The following is a 25400-nucleotide window of genomic DNA, read 5'->3' as shown; positions in this document are numbered from 1 at the left end:
TCATCCCCATGGCACAGAGCAGCATGGACACTGGTACCCTCGCAGCCATCAGCACCCACTGCAGTCGGCTCATCCAGGCATGGAGCTCACTCTCCTGCCTGCTCCTGCCCGTTTCTGCCTCCTCTCCCTCGTGCCCGCCAGCCCAGCGGCTGCTCCCGCTGGTTTCTATGGGAACTCGGAAGGAAAACACGGCAGGGGACAGGCAGGGATGTGGGCACAGTGATGGGGTGCTCGGGTCCGGGATGCTGCAGTGGGATGGGTGCCTATGGGGCTCCCAGCATGGGCTGGGGGTGCCGGGGCTGCTCCCCCCAGAGCAGGCTCTGGCAGAGGCTTTGCTGCTCCTGTCATTTTCAAAGCCTCGGCCACCCCCTCTGTAGGATTCCTAATCCTGGCTCTGGCTCCCCAAGGAGCTGGATCAGGATGGGCAATGGGGATGGGTGTCCCCCAGCTGGGCAAGGAGGCTCCAGCTCCACCAGGGCCATGCTGGGAAGCCTCCTCCTATCCCAGCTAACTGAAGGGGACAAGCAGGATGGCACAGATTGGAACAGGACAGGAGCTCTCCTTCAGGAGGGATACAGGGATACCAGAGCACACACACATACAGAGCCGGGTGCATGCACACACGTGTGCCACAGGACGAGCCATACTGGGAGGAACAGTGCAGCAGCCCCAGCTCCCAGCACGGTGGGATGAGCAGCGGGATGCAGATGCTCTTGACGTGAAGCTGTGGGAGAAGCCAACGGGTGCTGCTGATCCCCGGCTGCAGAGCAGCGCCACAAACAGCCTTGCCTGCCTGGAAGATGTCTTCTCCTCCAGCAAATGCCACCTGGGTTCCTTCCATGCCCAGTCTCTGGCACCTCTCCCCATGCCGGGATGGCCTCGCATCCCTTCCCTGCTCCTGCTTCCCTCTCTCCTCCCTGCACAGAGGGATTACACCACCGCTCAGCAGCCATCTGGACGAGGAAGCTGGGCCCCTGCACCCAAGGGACCGCGGCACACGTGACGGTGGGATGGCAGGGCCAGGCAGCACGGACCAAACCCGGCTTCAGCCCTCCCACACCATGGCCCCACATCACAGAAGGACCCCGCAATGAGGTGATGGAGGGGGACCAGAGCGGGGGTCCCCATAGAGCCATAGGGGAGAAGGGTCCCTGGGAACCCATCCGGAGGGGGTTTCACATACAGTGGGGTATGGAACATGCCCCATCATGTGAGGAACCCGACGCTGCTCCCTCAGATCCAACCGTGGCGCAACAAAGCTGCGATTGACGGCGCGGGGCAGCGGCTCCAGCACCGCCAGACACCCCCGTGCCGGGGGGGGACGGAGGCATCGCACAGGGAACCGCATCCCTGAGGCAAGGCTCTGCCTTGTGTGTGCTGAGGAGGAGGAGGAGGAGGAGGAGGAGGCTGGCGCCCTGCTTGCAGCAACAGCGAGACGGGAGGCGCGAAGGCCAAGGAGGCACTCGGGTCCCTGGGAAGCGCCAGACGACATCTCCGGCTCCATCCATCACATCTCCGGCTCCATCCATCACATCCCATCCTGGCTGCGACCTCAGCAAAGCAACCAGCCACAGCGGGGTTGGTGAGGCTCCGACCCGGCTGAGCCCCCCGTTATGAACATAGGGGTTTCGGGTGCTTGAGTCCAAGCCTGGGGGACCCCATGCGGCGGCGGGGGGGGTCCGGGGGCACAAACCAGCGCGCAGCACAAGAACCCACGGCGGGGACAGCTGGGGGGGGCTCACTTGTCACCGACAGTGGGGCAGGAGGGGTGAGGGGGAGCCTGGTCCCCACTGCACCTGCCCTGGCCGTGGGGTGCGGGCCGGGATCCCCCCCATAGGAGCCCGTGCTCCCTGCTCCCGAGGAGGGGATGCTCCGCGGCCGGCAGCGCCGAGCAGGAGGATGGGGACGGGGATGGGATGGGGATGGGGATGATGGGGATGGGGATGGCACTCACCGTCCGGGCCGGGCGGCAGCCGGGCCCCCCCCGGTGCCTACGATCGCAGCATCCTCCCGGCAGCTCCAGCCGGAGCCGGAGCCGGAGCCGCAGCTCGAGCGGGAGCTGGGCATGCTCGGGGGCCACCGAGCGGCACGTGACGCCGGGCTGGCACCGAGCACCGCGGGGGGGCCGCGCCGGCCCCCGGCAGCACCGGGGAGGGGGGAATGGACCGAGATGTGCCCCCCCCCCCGGGACCGCTGACAGCATCAGGGAACAGCCGGGACCCTGCTCCCCCTGCATCCATCCCAGCATCAGGGACCTGCTCCCCCTGCATCCATCCCAGCATCAGGGACCTGCTCCCCCTGCATCCATCCCAGCATCAGGGAACACCAGGACCCTGCTCCCCCTGCATCCATCCCAGCATCAGGGACCCTGCTCCCCCTGCATCCATCCCAGCATCAGGGAGCAGCCAGATCCATCCTTTCCCTTCCATCCCAGCATCAGGGAATCAACCATCACAACACTCCGCTCCACATCCTACATCTCTTGGGGCAGGGGAGCCCTTTTTTCCCCAGCCAGGCTTGTGGGACGCACTGCAGCTGATCAGGTAGTATGGGATCTGCTCCTCAGGGAGAGGATGCAGCAGGCAGAGGACAGGCAGCAAACCACTCGACAAGACCAGCTCACTCTCTGGAGCTTGAAGGGCCACCCTGGGCTATGCCAAGGGTCAGTAATAGACCAGGCAGGGCTGGGAGGGCTCTTCACCAGCCTGGAGATGTGTGCTGTCCAGGAAGGAAAACCCAGTGGCTGCCCTTGATCCTATAATCCCCCCATTAACCACCAGCATTAGGGGCTGGGGATGGGGTTGGCTTTCACTGGGTGCTCTGGTTCCTGTATCTCCCCCTCAGTACCCCCCAACACTGGGTGGGATCATCCCTCCCTGGCAGAAGGACCCCAACATCCCTAAAGCTCCACACTGTCCCCTCTCCAAGGCCACTGTCCCCTGCTCCACAGGCAGCAGGGACTTGATGGGGTGGCTCTAAGTCCCCCCTGCCCTCCTGCACCCTAAGCTGGCCCAGGTGGGTACCAGCATCACATGGAGCCAGCAGTTCCCTTCTCCGCAGCTGGGTCCTATTCAGTGTAAAGCATCCCTGCCCGTGGCACGGGGTTGGAACTACATGACCTTAAGGTCCTTTCCAACCCAAACCGGTCTGTTTCTATGTGTGCAGCAAGGTGCAGGGCATGCACCAGCCACAGTGCCACCCTGGGGGTACACAATCAGCTCAGGCCATGACAGGAGCCTGCCATCTCCAGCCCAGACCTGTTCCACAGCAGCATTCCCTGCCACCATGGGGTGCAGGGAGTCATGGACATCCCCTGCCATGGAGAAGCATCCCAGACGTGCTGCAGGCACCAGCTCCGATCTGCTGGGAGCATCCCCACCGTGGTGATGGTTGTGGCTGCACGACTCGACATGGGGCTGATCCAAGGACACCTTGGCTCTGCCTGACAGATTAGACCGGATAATCCCGGTGCTCTCTGCAGCCCTTGGGATCTTTGCTCTCGCCGGGTTTACGGCTGTCTGAGCACACAGAGGGACCTGCAGATAGCAACGGGCTCAAAGATCCCGTCTGGAACAGCCTCACCCGGCAGGACCCGGCTCGCAGCCCTGCAGCTCTGTGTCTAGACACCAGCATCACCCTGCCAGGGTCCCAGCTCCTGCACTGGTGGGAGGCAATGGGGAACAACCTGCTGGGGTGAACTGGTGCTCCCGGAGCAGCACCTCGGGCCAGAGCCTCACTGAGCTCCGCTCAGCACAGCCAGCTCTGCACCACCTGCCCTGGGGAGCCTGAGCTCCAGCCCAAGAGCATCAGGACTGCAGGGCCATGCAGAAAGCCCTCATTGGGCTCCAGGGACTGTTCCCTGCAGGCTGATGCAGGGTGGGGGCTGCCTGGCTTGCCCCTCATCACCCTGCAGCTCCAGTTGCCCTCAGAACACACATTTGCATCTGGAACGGTGACTTGGCACCAGAGCTGCCTCCTGTGCCTGTCCCAGCAGTGCCAGAGGCAGGAGATGGGTGCAGGATGTAGCCCAAAGCTGGGCCTGGTCCCTGCTTAACCACGTACAGGGACCACCATGGCCATGCAGGGACAGGTAACACCAGGCTTCAGAGCACATGGAGCCAGGCTGAGAACTGGGCTGGGGCAGCCTGGACAAGAGAAGGCTCCTGAAGGGGAGACCTGAGAGCAGCTCCAGTGCCTAAAGGGGCTGCAGGAAACCTGGAGAGGTGCTTGGGACAAGGGCCTGTAGGGACAGGCCAAGGGGAATGGCTTGAACCTGCCCAAGAGAAGGGAGACTGAGCTGAGCTCTTAGGCAGAAGCTGTTCCCTGTGAGGGTGCTGAGGCGCTGGCACAGGGTGCCCAGAGAAGCTGTGGCTGCCCCATCCCTGGCAGTGCTCAAGGCCAGGTTGGACACAGGGGTTGGAGCAGCCGAGGGTGTGAGCAAGAGGCAGAAGTTTCTCCCCCAGACCCCTCTCACTTACTTGATGAAGTAGAAGCCCCCGTGCACTGTGGTGTCCACCTCCCAGCCTCGGGGCAGCCCTGGAAGGTAAGGCAGAAGCAGGGTCACCCTCCATTGCCCTCCCCACTGTCACACCAAGGTCCTGCTTCACCAGGAGCAGCTGCAGGGAAGGGCAGCGGAATATGGGCAGGAAGCTCCAGGATGCTCCTGACCCTTTTGGGATGCTCCAGACCCTTTTGGGATGCTCCTGACCCTTCTGGGATGCTCCAGACCCTTTTGGGATGCTCCAGACCCTTTTGGGATGCTCCTGACCCTTTTGGGATGCTCCATCTTGCTGTGGTGGGTTCCTACATGCTCAAACTGCATTTTTAAAGCACTTTGGGTCCCCTCTCCATCAGTGACAGGTCTGAGACCACAAAAGTCTCTCTGCTGAAGGAGACACTTAAAAGCCCCCCCCCCCCCCCCCCCCCCCCCCCAAACCCTCTCTCAAGCTGGATACCCCATATCCAGGAGATGGGGCATGGCCACGGGCATCATTCAACCCCTCTCAACCCTCCCTACATTCAAAGCTCAGCTTTTGGGGGTCTCCATTGCATTGCTGGGGGCTCTCACTCCACATCTCCAGGTTCTGATGCCTGGGGAAGGCAAAGGGCACCCACCAAGACCCAAGAGCCGTCCCTTACCAGCACAGGAGAAGTGCCCGCTCTGGATGGAGTAGCCTGTGCTGGGGTGCACCCAGCTCGTGGACTTGGTCTCATCACTGTGGAAGACAAGGATCGGGGATGTCAGCACCCAGGGAGCCCATTCCCATCACCAGGGCTGACTTTCCCAGACAAAGGAATGGAAGGATCAGGTTTTAGCATCCACCAGGCTGGGGCAGCAGTGACCCAAGGAGAAGAGGGGTGGAAGAGAGGTGAGTGTGCAACAAGGAAACAGCCAAGTGCAGAGGCTTGCAGCAGGGGGTACCCCTTGCTCCCATCCCAGCCTAAGGCTCCCTACCCCCTGCACCCCCCCCCCCCAGCATCCCCCTCACACCCCAGTTCCATCCCCATCCCACAGCCGGGACCGTACTTGATGAAGAAGACACGTCCATCCCCGCAGACGCCGTAGGTCCACCTGCCCGGCAGGTCCAGCCACTCGATGTCATCCCCCATGGGGCCAGCAATGGGGGGAGCTCAGGCACGGAACGGGGCCAGCACCCGGCTTGGGACGTGCCCGAGCGCTCCGGGTCCCCCCAGGAGCTCGCTCAGAGCTCGGAGCTTCCACCGGCCTCTGTTCGCTGTGGATAACCAAGGAGGGAGGCAGAAGGATTCCCAAGCAAACGCATGGAGTTAACCCGCTGGGAGCGGGGCTGCCACCCTCCCTGCCTGCGAGCCGGGCTGCGGGGCCACGGCTCTCCCCATGACTCTGCAGGGCTCAGCCCGGCACAGCTTCCTCCTGCCGCGGTGTAATTACCACCCATTAACCCGGCTGCTGAGTAATTACGGAGTTGTTCCTTCCCTCTCCTGTTCCTTTCAAACAATGGCAGGTTCTGCTGCCCCGTCTGATGTCGCAGCCAAGCCCAGGCTCTATGTAGGGCACCCTGATGATATCTGCAGCGCTTTCGGAGATGCCCGGTGGGGATTCTCTCTCTTTGCTTGTTCTTAGCCCTCAATTAAACGGCTTTTAAGGGGAAAGGTGGGGTCCTGCGAAGGAGGCAATCACCTCCTGCCTCAGCGGCGCCTTGGCAAAGCTGCCATGGCACAAGGAGGAAGATGCTGAGGAGGCCTCAGAGGTGGGAGGGAGGGAGCTGGTCCCCACAGCAGGGAGGAAGGGGCTGGTTCTGTGCGGCTGGAGCTCATTCCTCACATCAGAGCCAGGATTCAGGGAAACCAGTTCCCCTGCAGCCTCGGGAAACTCTTCCTATGGTTCTTTGAACACTGGGGGAGACAAACACGTCTGGTGAGTCCCAACGAGCCCATCACAGAGCATCAGAGGGGACCCTGGTGTCGCAGGGAGCGATGCCACAGGGCTGGGCATTCCAGACACTCCATTCTGTGTCCCACGTGTGCCATGGATAGGGCTTGAGGAGGTCACAGGCTCTCTGGAATGACGTTGGGCATTGGGGTTTGCAATACTGGGCTTTTTGCCTGGTGGGAACAGCCTGACACAGAACCTGCCCCGGTTTGACCCCAGTCACACCACTGCTATCGGTTACCATCAATGAACCCATCCACAGAGCATCAATCACCACTGGATTAATGACCACAGGAGCCCTGGGGTGATGCTGCTGTGATGCACCCCAAGATTAGGGGCCCTGCTCTGTTTCTCCTGTCAATAGAGCTCAACACCCAAACCATAGCAAAGAATAATGCTCAGTGCTTAAAGCAGCTCCATGCGGTGGTGCTGACCTCAAAGCAACTCAAAAACAGGCGCTGGGGATGGAACCACTTCTATTGTGCATTGAAGCCATCACCCCTTGTCCTGCTGCTCCAGTCCCTGATGCAGAGTCCCTCTCCAGCATCCTTGTACCCCCCTTCAGACACTGGATCTGCTCTGAGGTCTCCACGCAGCTTCTCTGAGCAGCCCCAATGCTCTCAGCCTGGCTCCATCCACAGGCACAGGAGGGCAGAGCCCTGCCATGCACTGAGCTGCGGTCAGGAGGACGCCTGTCCCCGGCTGCTGCTCACACCCAGCCCATCGCGGCTGCCCTGCCCTGCCAAGGGAGCCACCAGCGCCCGAGCACGATCCCGGTGTGGGTCACACACAAGGAATGTCACAGAACGGGGCTGTCATTGCGCTCACCCCACATGTGCCCATCCCTCCACAGGGAGGGCTCTGCAGTGGCCCTGGGGTGCTGGTGCTGGTTGTGGCTGCGCATCCCTGCGCTGCTGTGCGGCTCTGGCACCATCTCCTGGACAAAAAGCTTCTCCATCAACCAGACCCGAAACGCAACCGCAGGGAGAGCCATGTGCTCCCATTGATGCAACCCGTGCGTTGTGCCTCCTGCCCGGCTGTCAATAGGAACACTGTCCCCTGTAAGCTCAGGCCATCATCTCCTCACTCTTTACTCCATAGACTGCCCATGTGGGGACACCACGGCCATCGCACCCCTGTGCTTTGTGATGCTGGCCAAGCAGGATTTCTCTGCTCCTTCCCATCTTTCCCAGCTCAAGCACTGAGCCCAGTCACCACCTCAAGCGAAAGAGCTGCTAAGCAGAAAAAGGCTAATTGCTTCCTATCCTTTTTATGTCTGGTTGTAAACTGCTTGTAATTTGATAGATGGTGCCAGGGAACGCTGCTGCTGGGGTTGCTGCTCCATAGCACAGCGTCGGAGCGCAGACACCCGGATTGCAGGCAGACATTTAACAGCCTTTTATCACCAGAATAACACGTTTCCCACCAGGCACAGCAGCCCAGCGCTCCCACATCCATCCCCAGCACTCCCAACCCGCGTTACCATAGCTCCAGCATGGAGAGGTGCCAGCAGAACTTCCCTCCGGCTCTAGACGGGAAATCTTGACACCCTGCTTCCCCTGTGCCGAAAGCCTGGCTCCATTTCACATCCGAACTAGCTCAAACAGCGAGCCTAGCACAAGGAGGCTGCATGAGGAGGAGGAAAGGGGCCGAATCCCAATGGCGCTGGTGCTGGGTCTTTGTCTCTTCTCAACACAAAGTCCCTGCGAGAGAGCTGGGCCCGTGTCCCAGCCGCTCGCAGCCCAGGGCTGCTCTTTGCATGCAAAAGGGCTGCAGTCTGCAGCTATTTTCTGTTCCTGGTGTGATGGGGAAGGAAACGGGGCAGCGGCTCCCACAGGCAGGGAGCAGCTCCCAATGGGTGTCACACAAGAGCTGGGTAGGAAAGGCTGCATCCATTACACAAACCACAGACCCATCAGCACCAAAGCCCTGTTTTCCAAGCAGGGCCTCTCTTTGCTCTGCAGGTATCAGGTATTCACTGTGGCAGCAGGTTTCCCTTTGTACCTGTGGCAAAGCCAGCTTGAAGGGCCCTTCCAACCAAAACCAGGCTGGAACTCTGTAACTTGAAAGCTCGCCCTACAAAGCATGACTCCAGAAGAGGTGTGACCAACCAGCTGCCCTTGACCTCATTCCAGACATTCCTGCTCCATGACTGTCCCACGTGGAGCAGGAATAGTGAAACCAGTGACTCAACAGTGACACCTCAGATCTGTTTCAATGCAAAGCCTGAAAATGCTTCCCAAATCCCCCAAAATCCCTTCAAACCTGCGCAGTGCTCATCATACTTCAAGTTCCACAAACCAAGGAGCAAAGTAACCCCACACCTCAACACTCTGCTCCAATTAGGGCACCAAGAAGTGACTTACACATCACCTACACATGGGGAGCTCTAAACCAGTGCCACCAACATAGTAATCAACCATTGCTTTACCACCTAAAACTTCATCTGTCTACAGGAGTGCTCTCAGGCATCCCAGAAACCAGCTTCCAAAGGGCAAACATCAAGCCCCTTCTCCTAAGCCTATGGTGCTGGGAATGAAAGCTGGTACTGGAAAAGAGACCTCTAGCGATCAGCATGTACATTAAAATCACTTTATTACTACAGTAGTCTTACATTTGGTAAAGATAACCAACCTGTAAATACCACAGTTCTGCTCCTCCTGAAAAAGGAGGTGCATAGGAAGGTTGAAGACAACCAGCTAAGTGACTACATTTGTCCTAGTAGCCTGTAAGTAGGAAGATGTTTTCATTACTGTCATGCAAATGTTTCCATCCCACCTTGCTTGGGCTGCACTTTGAGACTGGGATCTCTATAATTCAGCTGCATCAGCTGCAAACAGCTTTAGGAAAACCCATTTATAGACATTTCTCCTCCCTGGTTTCCAGTAAAAAGCTACACAACACACCCAGGAACAAGCATTCACCCAGGAACAACCATTCACCACCTCTTACATTCAGATTCCCAACAACCAAAGTCTGGCCTGAGTTTTCCCCACTGTGAAGATACATTTCTCACTTACACAGAAGCGAAGCAGGAGCAAGTCCTCCAACACTGCAGGAATTCCAGCAGCATCACACCGAGGATAGAGTTTGGGCCCCACAGGTCCCAGAGGCAGTTCTGTTACTTGCATATAGACAGGAGGATGGAGGCTGAGCACCCATGGGTGTCTTCAGATCCTGTTCTTTTAAACTTTATGAAACCAACAGGTAGTGAAGAGAAACAAACCCAAAACGGAACTAAAAGCGCCTTCATTTGGCCTAAAACCCCCACACCAAATACTTGCTTTATGAAGCTGTGTTTAGACAGAACTAACTTTCAACTCCACAGCTTCGTGGGGAGATGCTGAGCAGGAGAGCATCACCATGAGGGTTCACTGTGGGCTTCTGCCCGGCAGGTGGCACTGTCAACACAGGGATTCCATCCCTAAAGCACAGCATCCTGTGAGCCCAAAGACCAAAGCCAGACCTTGGTACAGGATTAAAACCAAGTTTGCCCACATAAAAGCACAGAGGGAACATTCGCAGCTGAATACAACATTTAACCATTCAAAAGAAGACATAAAAGTCATTAAAAGCAGCCTTCTGGAGTGAGTGATGGGATGAAATACATCCAACAAGGAGGGTGGGTGAAGACATCGCATCAGCGTAACGACACACTGGGGGTACCTGTCATGACAAAGGATCTACCAGAAGAGAAGAGGAACTCACAGCACACGGATAAACCCCAAAGCCTGGAAACCGTAACAAAAACACAGAAACCAAATGAAAATGTACTAAAATTTAATCATTCATAAAAGCTGTAATTTAATCTGTGACAGTAAAACACAAGAAGCAATATTAGAGTTGGTTTAGTATATTATATATTTTTGCTTTTAAAGCCATAGAAATCAGTTATCCCAGGGGTTTCTTTTTTCCTATAAAAGACCCATTTTTCCAAAGCATTATGCACAAACATCTTTCATTAGAATATAATGGCAGAATGAAAATAATGATATCCGGAAACTTTTAAATATAAAATGAAGTCAATGACTCAAAAAGTTATTTGTTGCAGTGAGTGCAAAGGGAAATTTCAGGGAATAGAGATTTATAGTTACAGGTATAAAATATAATGGTGGGACATTTTTAGTGCTTGATGGGGAGAAATGACGAGAAAATGGTCAATATGAAGGTTTAATTATAGAAGCAATATCTACCATTTGAAATGCATCCATGCTCCTTTTGTATAATCAGACACTAGAGTCAATGATATTTATGTTCACTTCTGTTAACTGCTATTGCAAAGGAGGAGTACTATTGTCTTAAATTTCCAAGAGATATACACAGAGCAATTCCTTTTCCCAAGGGACTGTGTGCAAACCAGGTTAAGATCTCAATTCTTCTCATAGTATATAAAAAACAGGAGAAGCTTCTTCAGATATGTGATTCATTTCCATTAGGTTTTGAAGTCGGGAATGCTGGCACTTTCCATGTAGGCAACAGTTCTTCATTCCTGCAATCTAGAGAAAGCAAAGAGCTAATATGAAACACAGATGGAGGAAGGATGTTTCTCAACCTATGGGTGAGATGAATTAGCTCAAATAATGGCCTGAAGCCTCTATTCGAGCTGGTAAAACCTCACAGCATTTCGGCAGGAAGAGCTTATCTTCCCCCAGCACTGGGGTTTGCTCCTGCCACCTTCTGAGTTCACAAGTACAGCAAGAAAAGACTTTGGAAACTATTAACTCTCAAACCCAAGTTCTTGCTTTATCATGGCTGCAGCAGAGCTGTGACAGACAGCCCCCACCCTGGCTTTCTGCTGTGATAATGAAAGAGCCCTTCCCATCCATCAGACACAGCCTTCAAGGGCAGTTTGAATTCAGCAAAGGATGCACAATTGGTGGGAGAGGATTTTCATCTTTTAGATGTAGGAGATGCTCTTAACAACTGATGAGTTGGAGACTTCCCTGGGCCCTGCTCCACCAGTAACAAGCAGGCAATGAACTGGGCAGAGATTCACAAAGGATGAGGGAGACCCTGGAGTATTCTGACCATCTAGAGCAGATCAAAGATTCCCAGCCTGGTTTGGGTTGGAAGGGACCTTAAAGCTCATCCAGTTCCAATCCCTGCCATGAGCAGGGACACCTTCCACTAGAGCAGGTTGCTCCAAGCCCCATCCAACCTGGCCTCGAACACTAAATTCAGATCTATTACCTACAGAACAAGAAAAGCCTCTTAAGACTTGCTCTTCAATTTCTGTTCCTAAAGCCATTGTTTCCCTACAACCCTATTTTCTGGCATTCAAGGTTCAGGGTGAGAGACTTCTCAAGCCATAAAGCACAAGTTATCAGAAGCCAAGTTAACTGCATAGCTCCACGTATCCTACTCAATCACAGCTAGGCTATAGAAATGGCCATGTCCAGCATGAACTTGGGCTCTAACAAACTAACAGCTCATGGGATAGGCCTAGGTGTTATTTCTCCCCACACCTGAAGCTACAGAAAAGCTGTTTTCTTTAAGGAGTGCAATAGAACAGCAGCTGCAAGCACACCGAGTACCCTGCCAAGATACACAGGAAGATTATTTATAGCCATGTCCAACCTTGGGATGGTTTTTTGGTTTCGTTTTGGGCTGGATGTTTTTGGGCAGGCAACTGTTTATTTCTGTGCATTGAAATCCATATCCCACCCTTTCAACTGGCAATTGACACTGGGAAGGAAGAGGAGTGAGTCCTCTCTCTGTTGGGATCAGCTCCTCGTTTGACTGCTGTAGGTAGAACTCAAGACAGCTCTTACCTGGCTCAGAGCTGCTGCACGATGGGAGTCTAGAGCAGCAGACATGATTTCTTTTTAGGCTTCTTCTTTTCCACTGGTGTTTTCCTATTTATCTGTCTGACCAGGTCATAAAAGATCTGGAAATGAAAAAGACAAACTGAAAAATCAAAGTGATAAAACATGATGCAAGTGTCCAAACCTGGAAGCTGATACTCCTTCCTGGTGGCTGCAGACAGAGAAATTCCATTAAACTGCTGGCATTTCCTAAAACATGGTTTTCCATGTTTTTTATGGAACAGGAGAGCACAGAGCTCACATCAGTGTGCAGAATACAAGGGAGCTGTAAACTCACATCCTGCAGCACACACCTTTCTCCTTCAGGCTGTGCATGACCAAACGCTTCAGAAGAGGATGGCAATGAAATGGCAACAAATCCCTTGATTTGGAAAAGTGGGAAAAAACTGGGGAAGGACAAAATGTCTTTTAAAAGACAGGAATAACATCCTCAAGGATCATCATCTCTGCAGAATGCTGCTAGGCCAGCAGCGTGTTCTCTTTGTGGGGAAAGGCATCCCTCTTCCTTGGCTTCCACCTTCAAAAATGGTCTCCATTCACCCGCTGCATAGGATGCCCTGTTCATTTTCCTCTTTGCCAAACACATTGGAGCTGTAACCACCTCACTTCTTTGCCTGCTCTTTTGGGGTTATTAATAAAATCACCAAGGAGAAGCTAAACACGTGCTCTGAACTCCGGTGTTTCCAGAAGGGGATGCTTACAAGGACCTCTTTCAGCTGCAGGGGCGAGTTTCTTGTGAACACTTCTGCTGTGAGTTGTTTTCCCAGCAATACTCAACCCATTTATAGCAAAATGAGCTTTGCAAGAACGCTTGGAGCCAGGTCATGGTATTGAGGAGAAACATTGAAACCTTCAGAAGGTTCCACCCTTGTCCTTGTTTACTTTTTCCTTCCTGGAGTGGCTGACAGCTCACAAATACTTGTTGATTCCAAGGAAATCCAGAAGACAAAGAAGCAGCTTAGAAGAAATGGCAACAACTGGAAACCGACAGTTTTCTGACACACTTGAACTGGCACAGAGTTAAAGAGTTTCAAAGGGAATGAACATGATGGTGGCTTTATCAAGCTCTTATGTGAAATGCAGCTGCTTTCTGCTATCAGCGAAACCAGCAGGTTGTACCCTCCAACGGACACAGTAAAGAGGAGGTACAAAGAGATGGTTTCTGGAGAAGAAACTGATTAATAAGTGGCAGCATCTCTGCTGGTATAAACCAGCTTTCAGTATTTAAGCCTTGATAAACAAGAGCCAGGATGAGCTGAATGTGATTACAATGTGCAGGAAGAGTCACTGTCTGGAGGCACCAACCATCTATGCTTCAGCAGATGAGACCCTTGAATGGTTTGAGGTAGAACCTCCTCACTTTCCAAGGGCTAAAAGTAGGGGGGAAATCCCTCTGAAAACATAAGCTAGATCATTTAAATGCTAGCACTATGAGTGCAGAAGCCTGTAACAAGGTTTCAGGAATGCCACTGTCCCTAAGAGAAGTCAGTGTGGTGCAAGAGCATCACATATGTCACCAAACAGACATCTGAAGCATTGCTACTGAGATCAACTCAGCAGTAAAAGCTTATTATCTGGATGAAAGGCTTGCTTCACTTCCAGCAAATGCACACAGAAATCTCCCTTTCACCTCGATTTTAACAGAGAGAGAAGTCCAAAAGTAGGGAAATAATGGAAAACACTTCCCCAGTCCAGGAACCAGCAGAACAAATGAATAACCAGCAGAGTCAGTTGCTTGATTCATGGTGTTTCATCTCTTTGACTCCCACAGCTTTCATGCTTTTCATAACAATATAAATTAGTATAAAACCAAAAAATTAAGATCACAATAAAACCATAACCCAATCTTCCAGATAATCATTCCCTTCTTTCTGATCCAAGCCTCACTGGAGGCAGAGACACGGCAGGGAAACAGACAGACACAGGATTCACACGTTAAGGATGGCTGTAAGCTACAGGCATGCACTGCCTCAGGACAGCTCCGTATTCTGCCTCCTGGAGAGCCCCTTCTCCCACCCAGCTCTCAGGAGCTTTAAGGCACTTTTGGCTAATGGGAGGCCAGCCTCTGCCACAGACTGTGGATATACAAATAAATCAGTTTGTTCTGCTCCACGGTGATGTGTTTGGGAACTGAGCCGCTGGTTTCTTCATTAGCACTCAGTTTTACTACAGCTCAGACACCGAAATCCCTCCTGGCAGGAGTCTAGCTCAGCGAGCTATATTTACCAGGTTAGATTAGTGCACACTAGAGCAAGGCTAATCCCAACCACAGAAGCTGCAATTCATGCAGCCTGGAGCTCCCTTCCCGTTCAACCGGGCAGATACAGAGCTGCGCAAGTCCCACCGGCTGCCAAGTTAACGCTGGGTCCAGTCCAAGATCCTACTGCTCCTGCTTATCACACAGCCTCCTCAACGGTCCCAGTTATCTGCTGGCACCAAACCTGCTATGCTCAGTGGGGTCACCTTAGCTTTTGTGGCTGGAAACCTGGCCTCTGTCACAGTCAGATAATTCAGAGCAGAGCATAAAAACCTAGTGCCTGATGTCAAGCAGAGCACCCTTAGCAGAGCTGAGCTACCCCAGGCAGCAGCAGAAGGAACACCGACTGCAAAGGTGTTTCTCACTTAGACACAGGGAAATGCTTAGACAGATAGATGCTTGCATGCACTCTCAGTAAGTCAGTGGCATGCCACAGGAGGTCTCTGATGGGATGCCTGCCTGAGCAGCCAGACGTAGCAGGAATGTGAAAAGCAAATACTTCAAAACCAACAGCCAACACCATGCAACATGACAAGTATAATGGGGCATAACCCATGTTCTGAATAGCAGCAGCAGCTATCTTGAACAAGAATACTTTCCAGATAGAGCTTATCTAAGATAAGAGTCATCCAGTTAACTGGGCTTGCTCAGGACCCTCTGCTATTCATGTCTCCTGACACAGGCCATAGAAAGCACTTACCTGGAGAAGTCACCCACCCTTTACAGAGAAAAAGGAGCAGATCTCCTTAGAACAAACAGAAAGCAGTAGCTAAATACACTGCATCACAAGCTTTTCTTAAGCTGAGACTTCAGAACCATCCTGAATCTTCCCAATTAAGAAATACATGAAGGATCCCATGCTGATTTAATGCAGTGTTCACGCTGAAGTAGGAAAGACAAAGGAACAGCCAATAGTTACCTCATTAACGTTGATTTTAGACTTTGCAGATGATTCTAGAAAGGCACAGTTACACCACTGTCTTGCTAAGTTTTGACCCTGTTCTTTGCCAACTACACGCTCTTCCTCCAGGTCACATTTATTGCCAACCAGAATCATTGGAACCTGGAGAGGAGACAAGCAAGAACAAGAGATACATCAGCAACTTAATGTACAACATTGTGGCTTACAAAGGCATGTGGGGAGGGTAATATAGACAGAATGAATGCCAATACAAATGAGAGGTCCAGGAGAGCTGACAGACTAGAGTGGAATTTAGATGTCTGTTGGGAAAAGGTTGAACTAAGTCCATACTATTGACACGCTGGTTCACTAAGAATTGAACACATGGGGACACTATAAAACCCAACAGTCATATTTCAGCACAGTCTTCAACCAGTAAAGTTTTATCTTCAGGTCTCTACATCCAACATCATTCTAGTAAAAACCAATATAATACTGACATGTAGGAAGGTTGGACTTCATGATCTTAAAAGTCTTTTCCAAACTATTTGATTCTATGGTTCTATGACATTCACGTCACAGGACACTGAACTGCCTGCCAACTTAGCCCATTTCAGTCAACAGCACATACAGCACGTGTTTGAAGACATACACTGGATGTTTCAGCCCTTTGACTTGTCTTGTCAACCCGTTGTCAAACCACACAACAATAAATGGAAACTCCTTTGAAGACCTCTGCCCTGGACAGGGAATGAAAAGGAATATTCTTGTGCAGCCAAGAAACCCCACAGCCCTGTGCACAAGAACACCTGCCCTTCTCACTTCCTATGCCTGACAACTGTCAGCTATATGTGGATTCTGGAGCTTGCTTTGACGACCTGCATCTCACAGACCTCAGGGGTGTTACAGGCAGAGCAAAGGTGGATTCTGAAGCATGAGACCACAGATGATGAGCAGGACGCACTGCGGGGCTCTGTGTGCACACAACAGCATCCTGTTTCCCTTATGCTATGTAGATGTAGAAAAGAACTGCTGATAATGGGTGTGCACCCCGCTCCATTTCCTGAAGCATTTAATTCTTTGAACAGAAAATGAGTACTTTCCAGCTGGAAAATAAATCATCATCCACTTCCTCTGGCAATTTACAACATGCTGTATGTTTTTAATCTACTTCAGTGTTCATATCTGTAGTCTCTTCCAGATTCACCTCCACTCCAGATCCATTTTTGTATTTAAAACTCACAGCCACAATGATTAGAAAATTATCACACTTTTATTTTGGGGAAAATAAGGTTTATTTATTACATCAGAAACCTGAAGTCACAATACAGATGAGGCACAGGCAAAAGCAGCTTCACATTAGAAAACAACGGGGTATTTATAACTTAATCCCATTCTTTACAGTTGCCTAGATAGTTAAGAGAAATTCTCTGATACCAAAACATAAACATGTTAACATTATTTTCACATGTTAACATGTGAAATAATAGAGGAAAAAAAGTGATATTTAGATGGTTAAACAGGACAGGTTTGAAAGACCTGAAATACTGCATAAGGTTATTTCAAAAGGTAGTCATTATTTATTAGAGAGCCAAAACCAGAGTTTGATGAACAACTAGCTTTTGATCCTCTACCATATCATGCAGAAGACTGGAATTTAAACTCTGTTAGATGTACATAACTTAATGGCTTAAGTACTAAGGTTTTAAGAGACACGTTTTGAAACTACAGGAAAGAGTGTGTTTGCCTAACTCAGCAGAACACAGCTGAAGCGTTCAAAAGGTTCTCAAGGCTTGGATTCAACAAGTAACATCCCCCTAACACAAACCACAAATGCCTTTTAATAATTAAATCAAATCACTGCAGTAAAAACGAAAGCAAGTCCCTGTTGCCCCATGAACTTGACCAGCTTACGGTGCAAATTCCCCTCTGGCGAGTGCATCCGAGCCAAGCGCTGGGCTCCAACCGGAGGCTAATAAAGGACTCGTGTTACCAGGGATTTATACAAGCATAATCCCTACCTAAATGGAAATCAGTTTTGCATAAATAGAGGTTCAGCTTGTTAAACGAAGGAGGGAACCAAAGCCATTCAAAACAAGGTAATCAGGATACGGGACAAAGAAGATCCAAGGGAAAGCAGCAGCGTGGGGAGGGTGTTTCAGCCCCAGAGGAGCGGAGCTGAGGGCTGGGTTCATCCCACCCTGGTGTGCTCAGCTCATTGCTCAAACTGCATTTTCCTGAATGCCTATTTAAATACAATACACATGGCTTAGTGAGGATTTGGCCTAAATTCATGTCCCTGCCCTCTTTGCCCATTTTACAGCGCAGGAGGGATGCACAGAGGCAAGGGCTGTGAGTGAGAGGATGCTGCAGCTTCCACAACCCCGCTGGCGAGCACCAAAACAACCCAAAGCAACCGATGTCAAAGGCAGCAGCTACCTTAAAGCTCTCAGTGTAAAAAAACAAGCAAACTTTTCCATAATCCTCAGGACAAACCTTTGAATACGTTACCAACTGGTAGGCAGAAATAATTTTAACTTCTTTTGGAGGAAACCTACATATAGAGAGTTCCCACACGTCTCCACCAGCCACAGGGCTCCCTCCAGCCTCACTACATCACTACATCACACACAAAGAGTTCCAGTTGCTGGGGCCCAAACTGGAAATACAGTCAATGGTTTTCTTCTGCCAAACAGGACTGAATGCAAACTATCTTAATGTCACTTTTCCTTACTTAAAAGTTGCCCAGAGAAGCTGTGGCTGCCCCATCCCTGGCAGTGCTCAAGGCTAAGTCAAATGGGGCTTGGAGCACCCTGCTCTAGTGGGAGGTGTCCCTGCCCATGGCATGGGGCTGGAGCTGCATGAGCTTTAAGGTTCCTTCCAATCCAAATCAGGCTGGGATTCCATGAAAATTACAACCTTGCATCAGTAGCTAAGACTCTTTCAGAGGCTCTTAATGATTTAATTCATTCATCCTCTGGGTTACAGATCTTGGCAAGAGGCAGGAGGAACAAAGAAAACTGTTGAGAGTTTAAAAGCTTTGGACTGTGAGGGTGGTCTGCAGAGTGCCAGAACCATTCACAGGGACATACAGGTCCATAGTGCAAAGCTGAACCCTCCCTGCTCATACATGCCTGTCTTGGGAGCAACAGACCACAGCCACTAACCCTTCAGCATCCTCCTTCCTTTCCTTCAGAAAAGGGATACGTGTATTTTCATACAATAATCCAAAATCCCATAAAAGCAGAGTTTGGTTAACAGCTGTTAAGTTGCTCTCCATCAACTCCCACCATTCCCAAAGACTCTTAGACTTCCAGAAAGTCTGGAAATGAGAAAATCTGGGTTCATTATACCCTTTAGCAGGTGTTGGACCTCAAATAACAACACAGAATAACCAACACCACTAAGAAAACTTACTTCAGTATGAAACTTTGCTGTACGTGAAGAATACTCTGGGCAGGAAATCCTGCTCACCAATCCCTGCATGTTTTCTTACAAACCATTTGTAGAAGAAAAACCATTCTACTTACATCTTCAGTGTCCTTAACCCGTAAAATCTGCTCCCGCAGGTCCTGTAAGTCGTTAAATGTGGACTGTGCTGTTATAGAATATACTAGTGCAAACCCTTGGCCGTTCTTCATATAGAGATCCCTCATTGCTGTGAATTGCTCCTGTAATCAAATAGTTTTAAGAGCAATTAGCTACTGAATGCAGGTAATGAACATTTACAAAGGAATACTTTCATGGTAATGGAGACAAGAATATAGTACCGTACAGGATGCATTTCCATTTTACCCCCTACAGAAATCCACCACTGCATGCAAATTTAATGAAAGCATTAACACATCCCTTTCCCTTTGGTTTTCTTCTTCCCAACAGAGATAAAGGCTCCCTGAAAAAATGGGAAAAAGAGCAAAAGCAGCAATAAAACTACATCTCTACAGACTGCTGTATGCCCCAAGCATACACAAGGTGTTAGGATTGGGCTGAGATACTTTGTAGTGCTCTTCCATTTATTTTCTGCTATGGTGTTAAGCACAAGTCTGCCATCAGACCAGTTTCCCCAGGCAACAGACATGGAGTAGAAATTCAATTTCTGCTCTACCACGATACTGGAATAGGCCTCGGTGTCATAGCCTCACTGTTTAATTGTGAGCACAACAGGGTGGGAAGGCACTGCCTGCTCACCTCTGAACATACACAACCATATACTGCTCATCCCTAGCATGAAAATGGCTTAAAGGTTCAATGCAATGAAAAGCAAGAGCATCTGTACCAGATGAGAGCTGCCTTTGTTCAAGCTTGTCAAAGGAAGCTTTACCAGAACCACCTAACATTGATTTCTGCTTCCACGCCTTTGCATTGCTGTTGGGAATTTTCAAAGCTTTCTAAATAAAAACCTTTAGGAAGCATGTCCTCTCCTGTGATGGGCACTCAACCATTACAGGGCTGTTTGTTTAGCATGGTGGTAACACTGGTATGGCAAAAGGAGCTGCAGCACAGCCCTGGCTGCAGGCTGGGAGGACACTGGCCTCCTCAAGGAGCATAAAACAAGAACAGGGAGATGCCACCATGGGAAGGAGTATTCTGAAATCCTCTCCATGTAGGCTGGGGAGGCAATCCCTATGCATTGCCTGGAAGTGGCTTCAATGTGTCTCTGTATTCTGCAGAATGAACATGTAAAATGATTCTGTATCAGTACGTTGACAGCGAGATGATGGTGGATGGCAGTGAAGAGGTGAGGGGCAGGGGAACCACCAACCTGTATGGCAGGCACTGGCTGGGGAATGGGTTCACTGTACTGTTGGAGGGGCTGCAGGCAGCTCTCACTATACTGGGGTTTGGGCTATTTAGCAAAATCATCCAATTTAAATTACTGCACAGAATCCCAGCCTGGTTTGGGTTGGAAGGGATCTTAATGCTCATCCAGTTCCAACCCCTGCCATGGGCAGGGACCCCTTCCACTAGAGCAGCTTGCTCCAAGCCCCTGTCCAACCTGGCATTGAACACTCCATAGCAATTAGAAAAAGGAATTGTACTTACTGTCCCTGCTGTATCGAGGATTTCAAGCATACACTGTTGACAGTCTACTTCCACTTGCTGGGGAAAAAAGGGAAGAGACAGTTAAAACTGAAACAGGACAGGCAAGAGGAATCTCAGCTTTATTTATACTTGTAGCACAAAGCCAGCCCCCTGCACTTCCCCTAAGTGCTAAGAGAGGAGCTGCTATTAGAGGATTAGTTATACCCCAAGCCAGGCATTTGGGTCAGCTCACGCTCCAGGACTCTGGTGATTATAAAGGCTTAGATGAGCCGCTCATTGTAAACATCTCAACTTAAGTGAGGTCATAAACATCTCAACTCAATCCACCCTAAAACTCAAAGGACCTTAAACTTCTGTTTTTCTTTACTGCTGGGATGAAGGGAGTAGGGAAGAAAAGACAAAGCAAAAAGTTGAGTGGTCCTCACTGTTTGGCTTAGCAAATCTTCCACTCACTGAGCAACGTCTTGGATGCATCAAGGTTAATTCCAGGGAAGTCAGACAGATTTAACAGCTGAATTCAGACCACAATTTACATTTAATTATCACAGGCACAAATGTCACCAGTTTTTGTTTTATGTTTTGGTGCCTTTAATCGTGGTAGCACTAATGCTAATGTGTAAAACAATGGGTTACTTGACATCAACGGAGTGAAGAAAGCAGCTCTGTTGATAGAAATGCATAACGTGACAGTGTCAGGGATGCTGACAAGGACTTCTGCTCAGCAGTTACAAGCCTGCATCCAAAACAGCCACAAAGAATTTTATATGGCTCCAAAGCAAGCAAAATGCATTTGAACTTACTAGCAAAGCAGCCATAGTGTATAGATCTCCTATAGCAACTTCTATGGATCACAAATATTGGTATCTTTATGTTTTGAACTAATAATTCTATGTCAAATCACAGCAAACAGATCTGAGTGGCAGTCTGCCCCTCGTTTGGTTGGGCTGTTCCTAGCCCCAGGCATCAACCAGCACTGGCAGGAGATGGGCAGTACACTTGTCTGCCAGCCAATACAGCTCACATCCCAGTACAAAAAAGACACAGGCAAAGAGTGGAGAGTTGCAGCCTCCAACTTGAGCCATCAAAGGCTGAGACTGAAAGCCGTTGGTTATAGGCAGTAACAGAGATTTAATCCTCCTGATAAACAGAACTAAGCTAGTGAAGTACTCCATAAAGCCAGAGGAAACTATCGGCATGAAACCATTTCCAAGGCTGATGCTTTTCTACACATCACTTTCCTGCTGCAATGCTGTGCAGCTGTAAGATGTTCTCAGAAAGGAGCCTTCCTCATTCCAATGCATTGTTAAAAAGGAGCAAGCTCTATGAGAGTTGAAAGAAATACAAATACTTTTATTTTACCTTTCTGTATGAATCTTCTATTGTTGGATCATATTTTTCAACAAATATTCCCTGAACAAACTGTACAGTCTGGGGAGAAAGGAAAGAAGGGAAGAATTAAGTGAACCAAGCACAATCAGTAACATTTAGTGCTTTATGAGAAAGTAACATCACAAAAACTACTCAACACTGTGAAAAATCAATAGTGAGGAGAGAAAAAGACCCAAGTTTTCATTTCTTTTATGTAAGATTCATGTACTTCCTGTTTCAAGAACCACTTGATTCAAGCACACTTTCAAAGTGTTTTCTGACAAATGAGCTGGTTGCTTGCTTGCTTGTTCACAAAAGATGGTGCCCTCAGAAATGCCTTTCTTTTAGCGCCTGTGACTTCAGAACAATAAAAATCACCAGATTTGGAAGGCTTGAAATTCCATCAGAAGAAGAGGCAATCTGTACACTGTGGAAAATCCACATTTCAATGCAAAACACAGCAGAGTTCTGTGGAGCTACTCTGGATTTACATGCCCAGAGCATAGACATATTTCAGAGCAGCAAGTTAAATCTGGAGTGTCTCCAGCTATTCAATTTGTATTAACCCATTCAAGGGGCAGACATCACTCATTTCAAAGATGAAGCCTTTCTTCCCCTTTATAATTATTCAAAGCCAATTTACCCTAAACACTTCCCATCGAGTTGTCATTTGGACAAGGCCCATCTCTGCATGTCCAAGCTCTGTACATGACCTGGTTGGCTCCTGTCACTCTGCAGCTTTACTTATCCTCTGCAAGGCTCCTTCTTTATGCTCCTTCTCACCCCGTGTCTCCACTTTCTTACCTACAATAACCTACAATAAGGTAGCAATACAGGTCCCAGGTATGGTTGATGGTTGTAAAGCAAGACAGTGGTGGTCTGCAAAACTAAGTGCTAAGATCCCAGCACTTTATCTCTTTAAAACCACAAACAAGGGGTTTAATACACAGTCACTACCTGTTTGGAGCTGTGTTTTGTTTGGACAGAAGGCTGAGATTTTTCTGCAAGAGGGTTCACATTTGTCACCCAAGTGCTTGTGAGCTTTCAGAGGGGCATATGCCACATACATGCAGAACATCTCACTGTGTGCTGGCAACTGAGCAGTTCCTCATGGTTTGCTTTCTTTTAACGTAAGAAAAGATTTCTAGTCCTTCCTCATTTAAAAATCATCCTCCATCACTAAATAAACCTCTCTGACACTCTAATGATCAAAGCCTTTGCTTCTCCAGTATTTACTTGTCACACTGAATGGTTGTCCCACACTGCCCTTTAGATAACAAATCTCAGCAAAATCATTATAAGATACCACTATTAACTGTATGTAAGACACCTGGATACTCCTGGTAATACCATTCACCCACTGACACTCCAGAAGATGTTCACCCGTATTAGAAATGGGGAGAAAATTACCATACAGGAAACAAATTGCAAAATAACTGTGCCTTAATACCTGTGAAGGTTTTCCTGCTCTCCTGCCATCATTACCCAAAGGCACAACCAGCATCGTATTGGCACAGAAGAGTTAAAGCAGTAAAGAGGATTTGCAGTGAAACAACACCATATTGTAATCTACGCTCTCAATGAAAACACAGAGCTGAACACCAGCCTCTTTGTTAGACAGTTTAGCTTCTACAGCTCGAAGAAAGACATTTTGAAGTGACCTCTCTATGATTTTACATCCCCCCTTGCAACCTCTCCTTGCTAATGCTTTTAAATAAGCAGGCAGTCACCTTGAGAGCTAAATATTACTCACTCTTAGCTACTAATTGGCACTTACCGTGTGCTGTTATAAACACAATGGATCCATGCTGCATATGAATTACAATATATGCTTACTTAGCACCTAGGTTGTCAAGAAGAATGTAACTTTTGTTTACCAGCCTGAGTATTTGCATTTCAGCTATTGAAAAGGCCAGTGATGGATGCTGACTCAGACTGCACATCACAAGTAATGAAATTCAAGTATGTCAGATGCTGAGTAATTTTTATGTACAGCATAAGCGCCTTATTTTACCCAGTGAGTAAAACATCCCATAACAAAAGCAAGATAATTAAGGGGATGCTGGTGCAAAAAGCAATACAGATTGCTTAGAAGAACAATTTTACACCTACATCTTGTAAGGATTAGGAAGGGGTCTCTGAGAGAGTACATCAAATTTGACAGCTAACTGCATAATCTTTCCTCATGTTCATCTGGATTCTGCATACCAATCTGGATACCAAAATTACTAGGAGCTCATTTCAGCAGAACAAACCACAGTGCAAGAAGCAGTGTCTACAACATAAAGGGCTGGTCAGCTATTATCATCTGCTGTGAAAAGGAACACAGTGCAGTTCCTTGTTTTAGATAACTTTACACTTGACCAGTTCTTTGCCTTTCTTGTTGGAGTGAGCTGCTTGACTGATAGGTGATAAATAGGTGACAGAAATCTCTCTTACAATGCTTTGCTATCAACTCTGCTATGTAAACCTCTTACTAGAAACAACACAAGTACTTAAGGAGTGCAAAGTGGCATCACTCTGTTCTTAGCCCTCTGCACTGCACACGCTGGAGGTGACTTCTTGTTTTCAGTCCAGGCTGCTCACTCAGGCTCTACCCAGGATGGCAAACACACAGCCTTCAAAGTATGCAAGGCTGCCAGTACCCCCTAACTCACTGCCATGCACGGCCACACTTCACTCGCTGTTTTAGTGTGGATTAGGCTTTTAATACATAGACATAGCCATCCAGTCATTTAGAGTAGTCATGCAGGAAGCAGAAACCAAATGCTAACTCTTGTAACAGCGATTGCCTGCTGCTTCTCCAAAACCATGACACACATTCAACAGCAGTGCAACAGCAGCTACCTGGCAGGCACTACACAAATATCCCAAGGAATTTAATAAAATGGGCTTATCCCATTGCAGACAATGCTTGAAGTTTGCATACCACTTCCCACAACTCACCAAAGCAGACTTGCCCACACCTCCTGAACCAAGGACCACTAGCTTGTACTCACGCATGGTGTGGTCTGTTCAAACAGTGACAACCTGGAAAGCAGGAAGAGAGCCAACAGTTAAAAGCTTACCCTAAATTTGTAAAGGGTACAAATTTATGACATTGTCTTCTGAAAGTAGCAACACACTCCCCTTCTCCAAGTACTCCTGAGAGCAAAACAGCTATGTATGGGTTTTACAAGTCTAGATGGCTGCTCTTACAGCCTAAGTATATATGACATACCCAAAGCTGGACCTGTTAGCCTGCTGGGGCTTAGAGAGGAAGAGGATGAATACAGCATGGCACAAACACAGGGCAGCCACACACACACACTCCCAGCTGCCTGTCCTCTGCGTTCTCCACATTTTACAGCACAAAACAATGAGTATCAGACCAGAAAATTACATCAGAAAGATGCAAGCAGAGAGGTTTCTTTCTCCCACCCACCCCCAGCAGGAAAGGATGTAGGTCAGTACTTTCTCTCTGGAAAAGGTCAGGCCTAACACACGCCTGCCAAGTCAGAACCTCTCTGCTCGCCCAAGCAGGGACTCTGCCTTTTTATGGCAATCTTGCAACTCCCTCAACCCACTACGCAGCACCAGAAACCTTCTCATTCT

General features: G+C 49.5%; 2 protein-coding genes across 9 annotated transcripts in view; both read right to left on the bottom strand.

Annotated features, from left to right (window-relative positions):
- Positions 1-8447, bottom strand: part of PLEKHA6 (pleckstrin homology domain containing A6) — a 45686-nt gene extending 37239 nt beyond the window's left edge. For 4 of the 6 annotated variants that reach the window (XM_034069980.1, XM_034069981.1, XM_034069982.1 and 1 more), the window contains exons 1-3: positions 5528-6908; positions 5140-5216; positions 4479-4536 (exon numbers count right to left, since the gene is read on the bottom strand). In XM_034069980.1, coding sequence (XP_033925871.1) covers positions 4479-4536; positions 5140-5216; positions 5528-5610 — 218 coding nt within the window. In that variant the 5' untranslated portion in view covers positions 5611-6908. Of the gene's footprint in view, positions 1-4478; positions 4537-5139; positions 5217-5527; positions 6909-7895 lie in introns of those variants that run through there. The other 2 variants (XM_034069979.1, XM_034069983.1) reach the window with 2 other exon arrangements.
- Positions 8448-10175: 1728 nt separating this feature from the next.
- RAP1A (RAP1A, member of RAS oncogene family) overlaps positions 10176-25400 on the bottom strand; it is a 34944-nt gene continuing 19719 nt past the window's right edge. For all 3 annotated transcript variants that reach the window (XM_034069673.1, XM_034069674.1, XM_005143185.3), the window contains 7 exons: positions 24753-24836; positions 21798-21866; positions 20439-20495; positions 18926-19066; positions 15414-15557; positions 12184-12299; positions 10176-10908 (listed from right to left, as the gene is read on the bottom strand). In XM_034069673.1, the coding sequence (XP_033925564.1) occupies positions 12213-12299; positions 15414-15557; positions 18926-19066; positions 20439-20495; positions 21798-21866; positions 24753-24809 (555 nt within the window). In that variant the 5' untranslated portion in view covers positions 24810-24836 and the 3' untranslated portion in view covers positions 10176-10908; positions 12184-12212. The remainder of the gene's footprint in view (positions 10909-12183; positions 12300-15413; positions 15558-18925; positions 19067-20438; positions 20496-21797; positions 21867-24752; positions 24837-25400) is intronic.

This window comes from Melopsittacus undulatus, chromosome 16, assembly GCF_012275295.1.
Source record: "Melopsittacus undulatus isolate bMelUnd1 chromosome 16, bMelUnd1.mat.Z, whole genome shotgun sequence".
Taxonomy (NCBI): Eukaryota; Metazoa; Chordata; class Aves; order Psittaciformes; family Psittaculidae; genus Melopsittacus; species Melopsittacus undulatus.
Note: the sequence above shows the minus strand (reverse complement) of the source record. Positions and strands in the feature narration are given on the sequence as shown.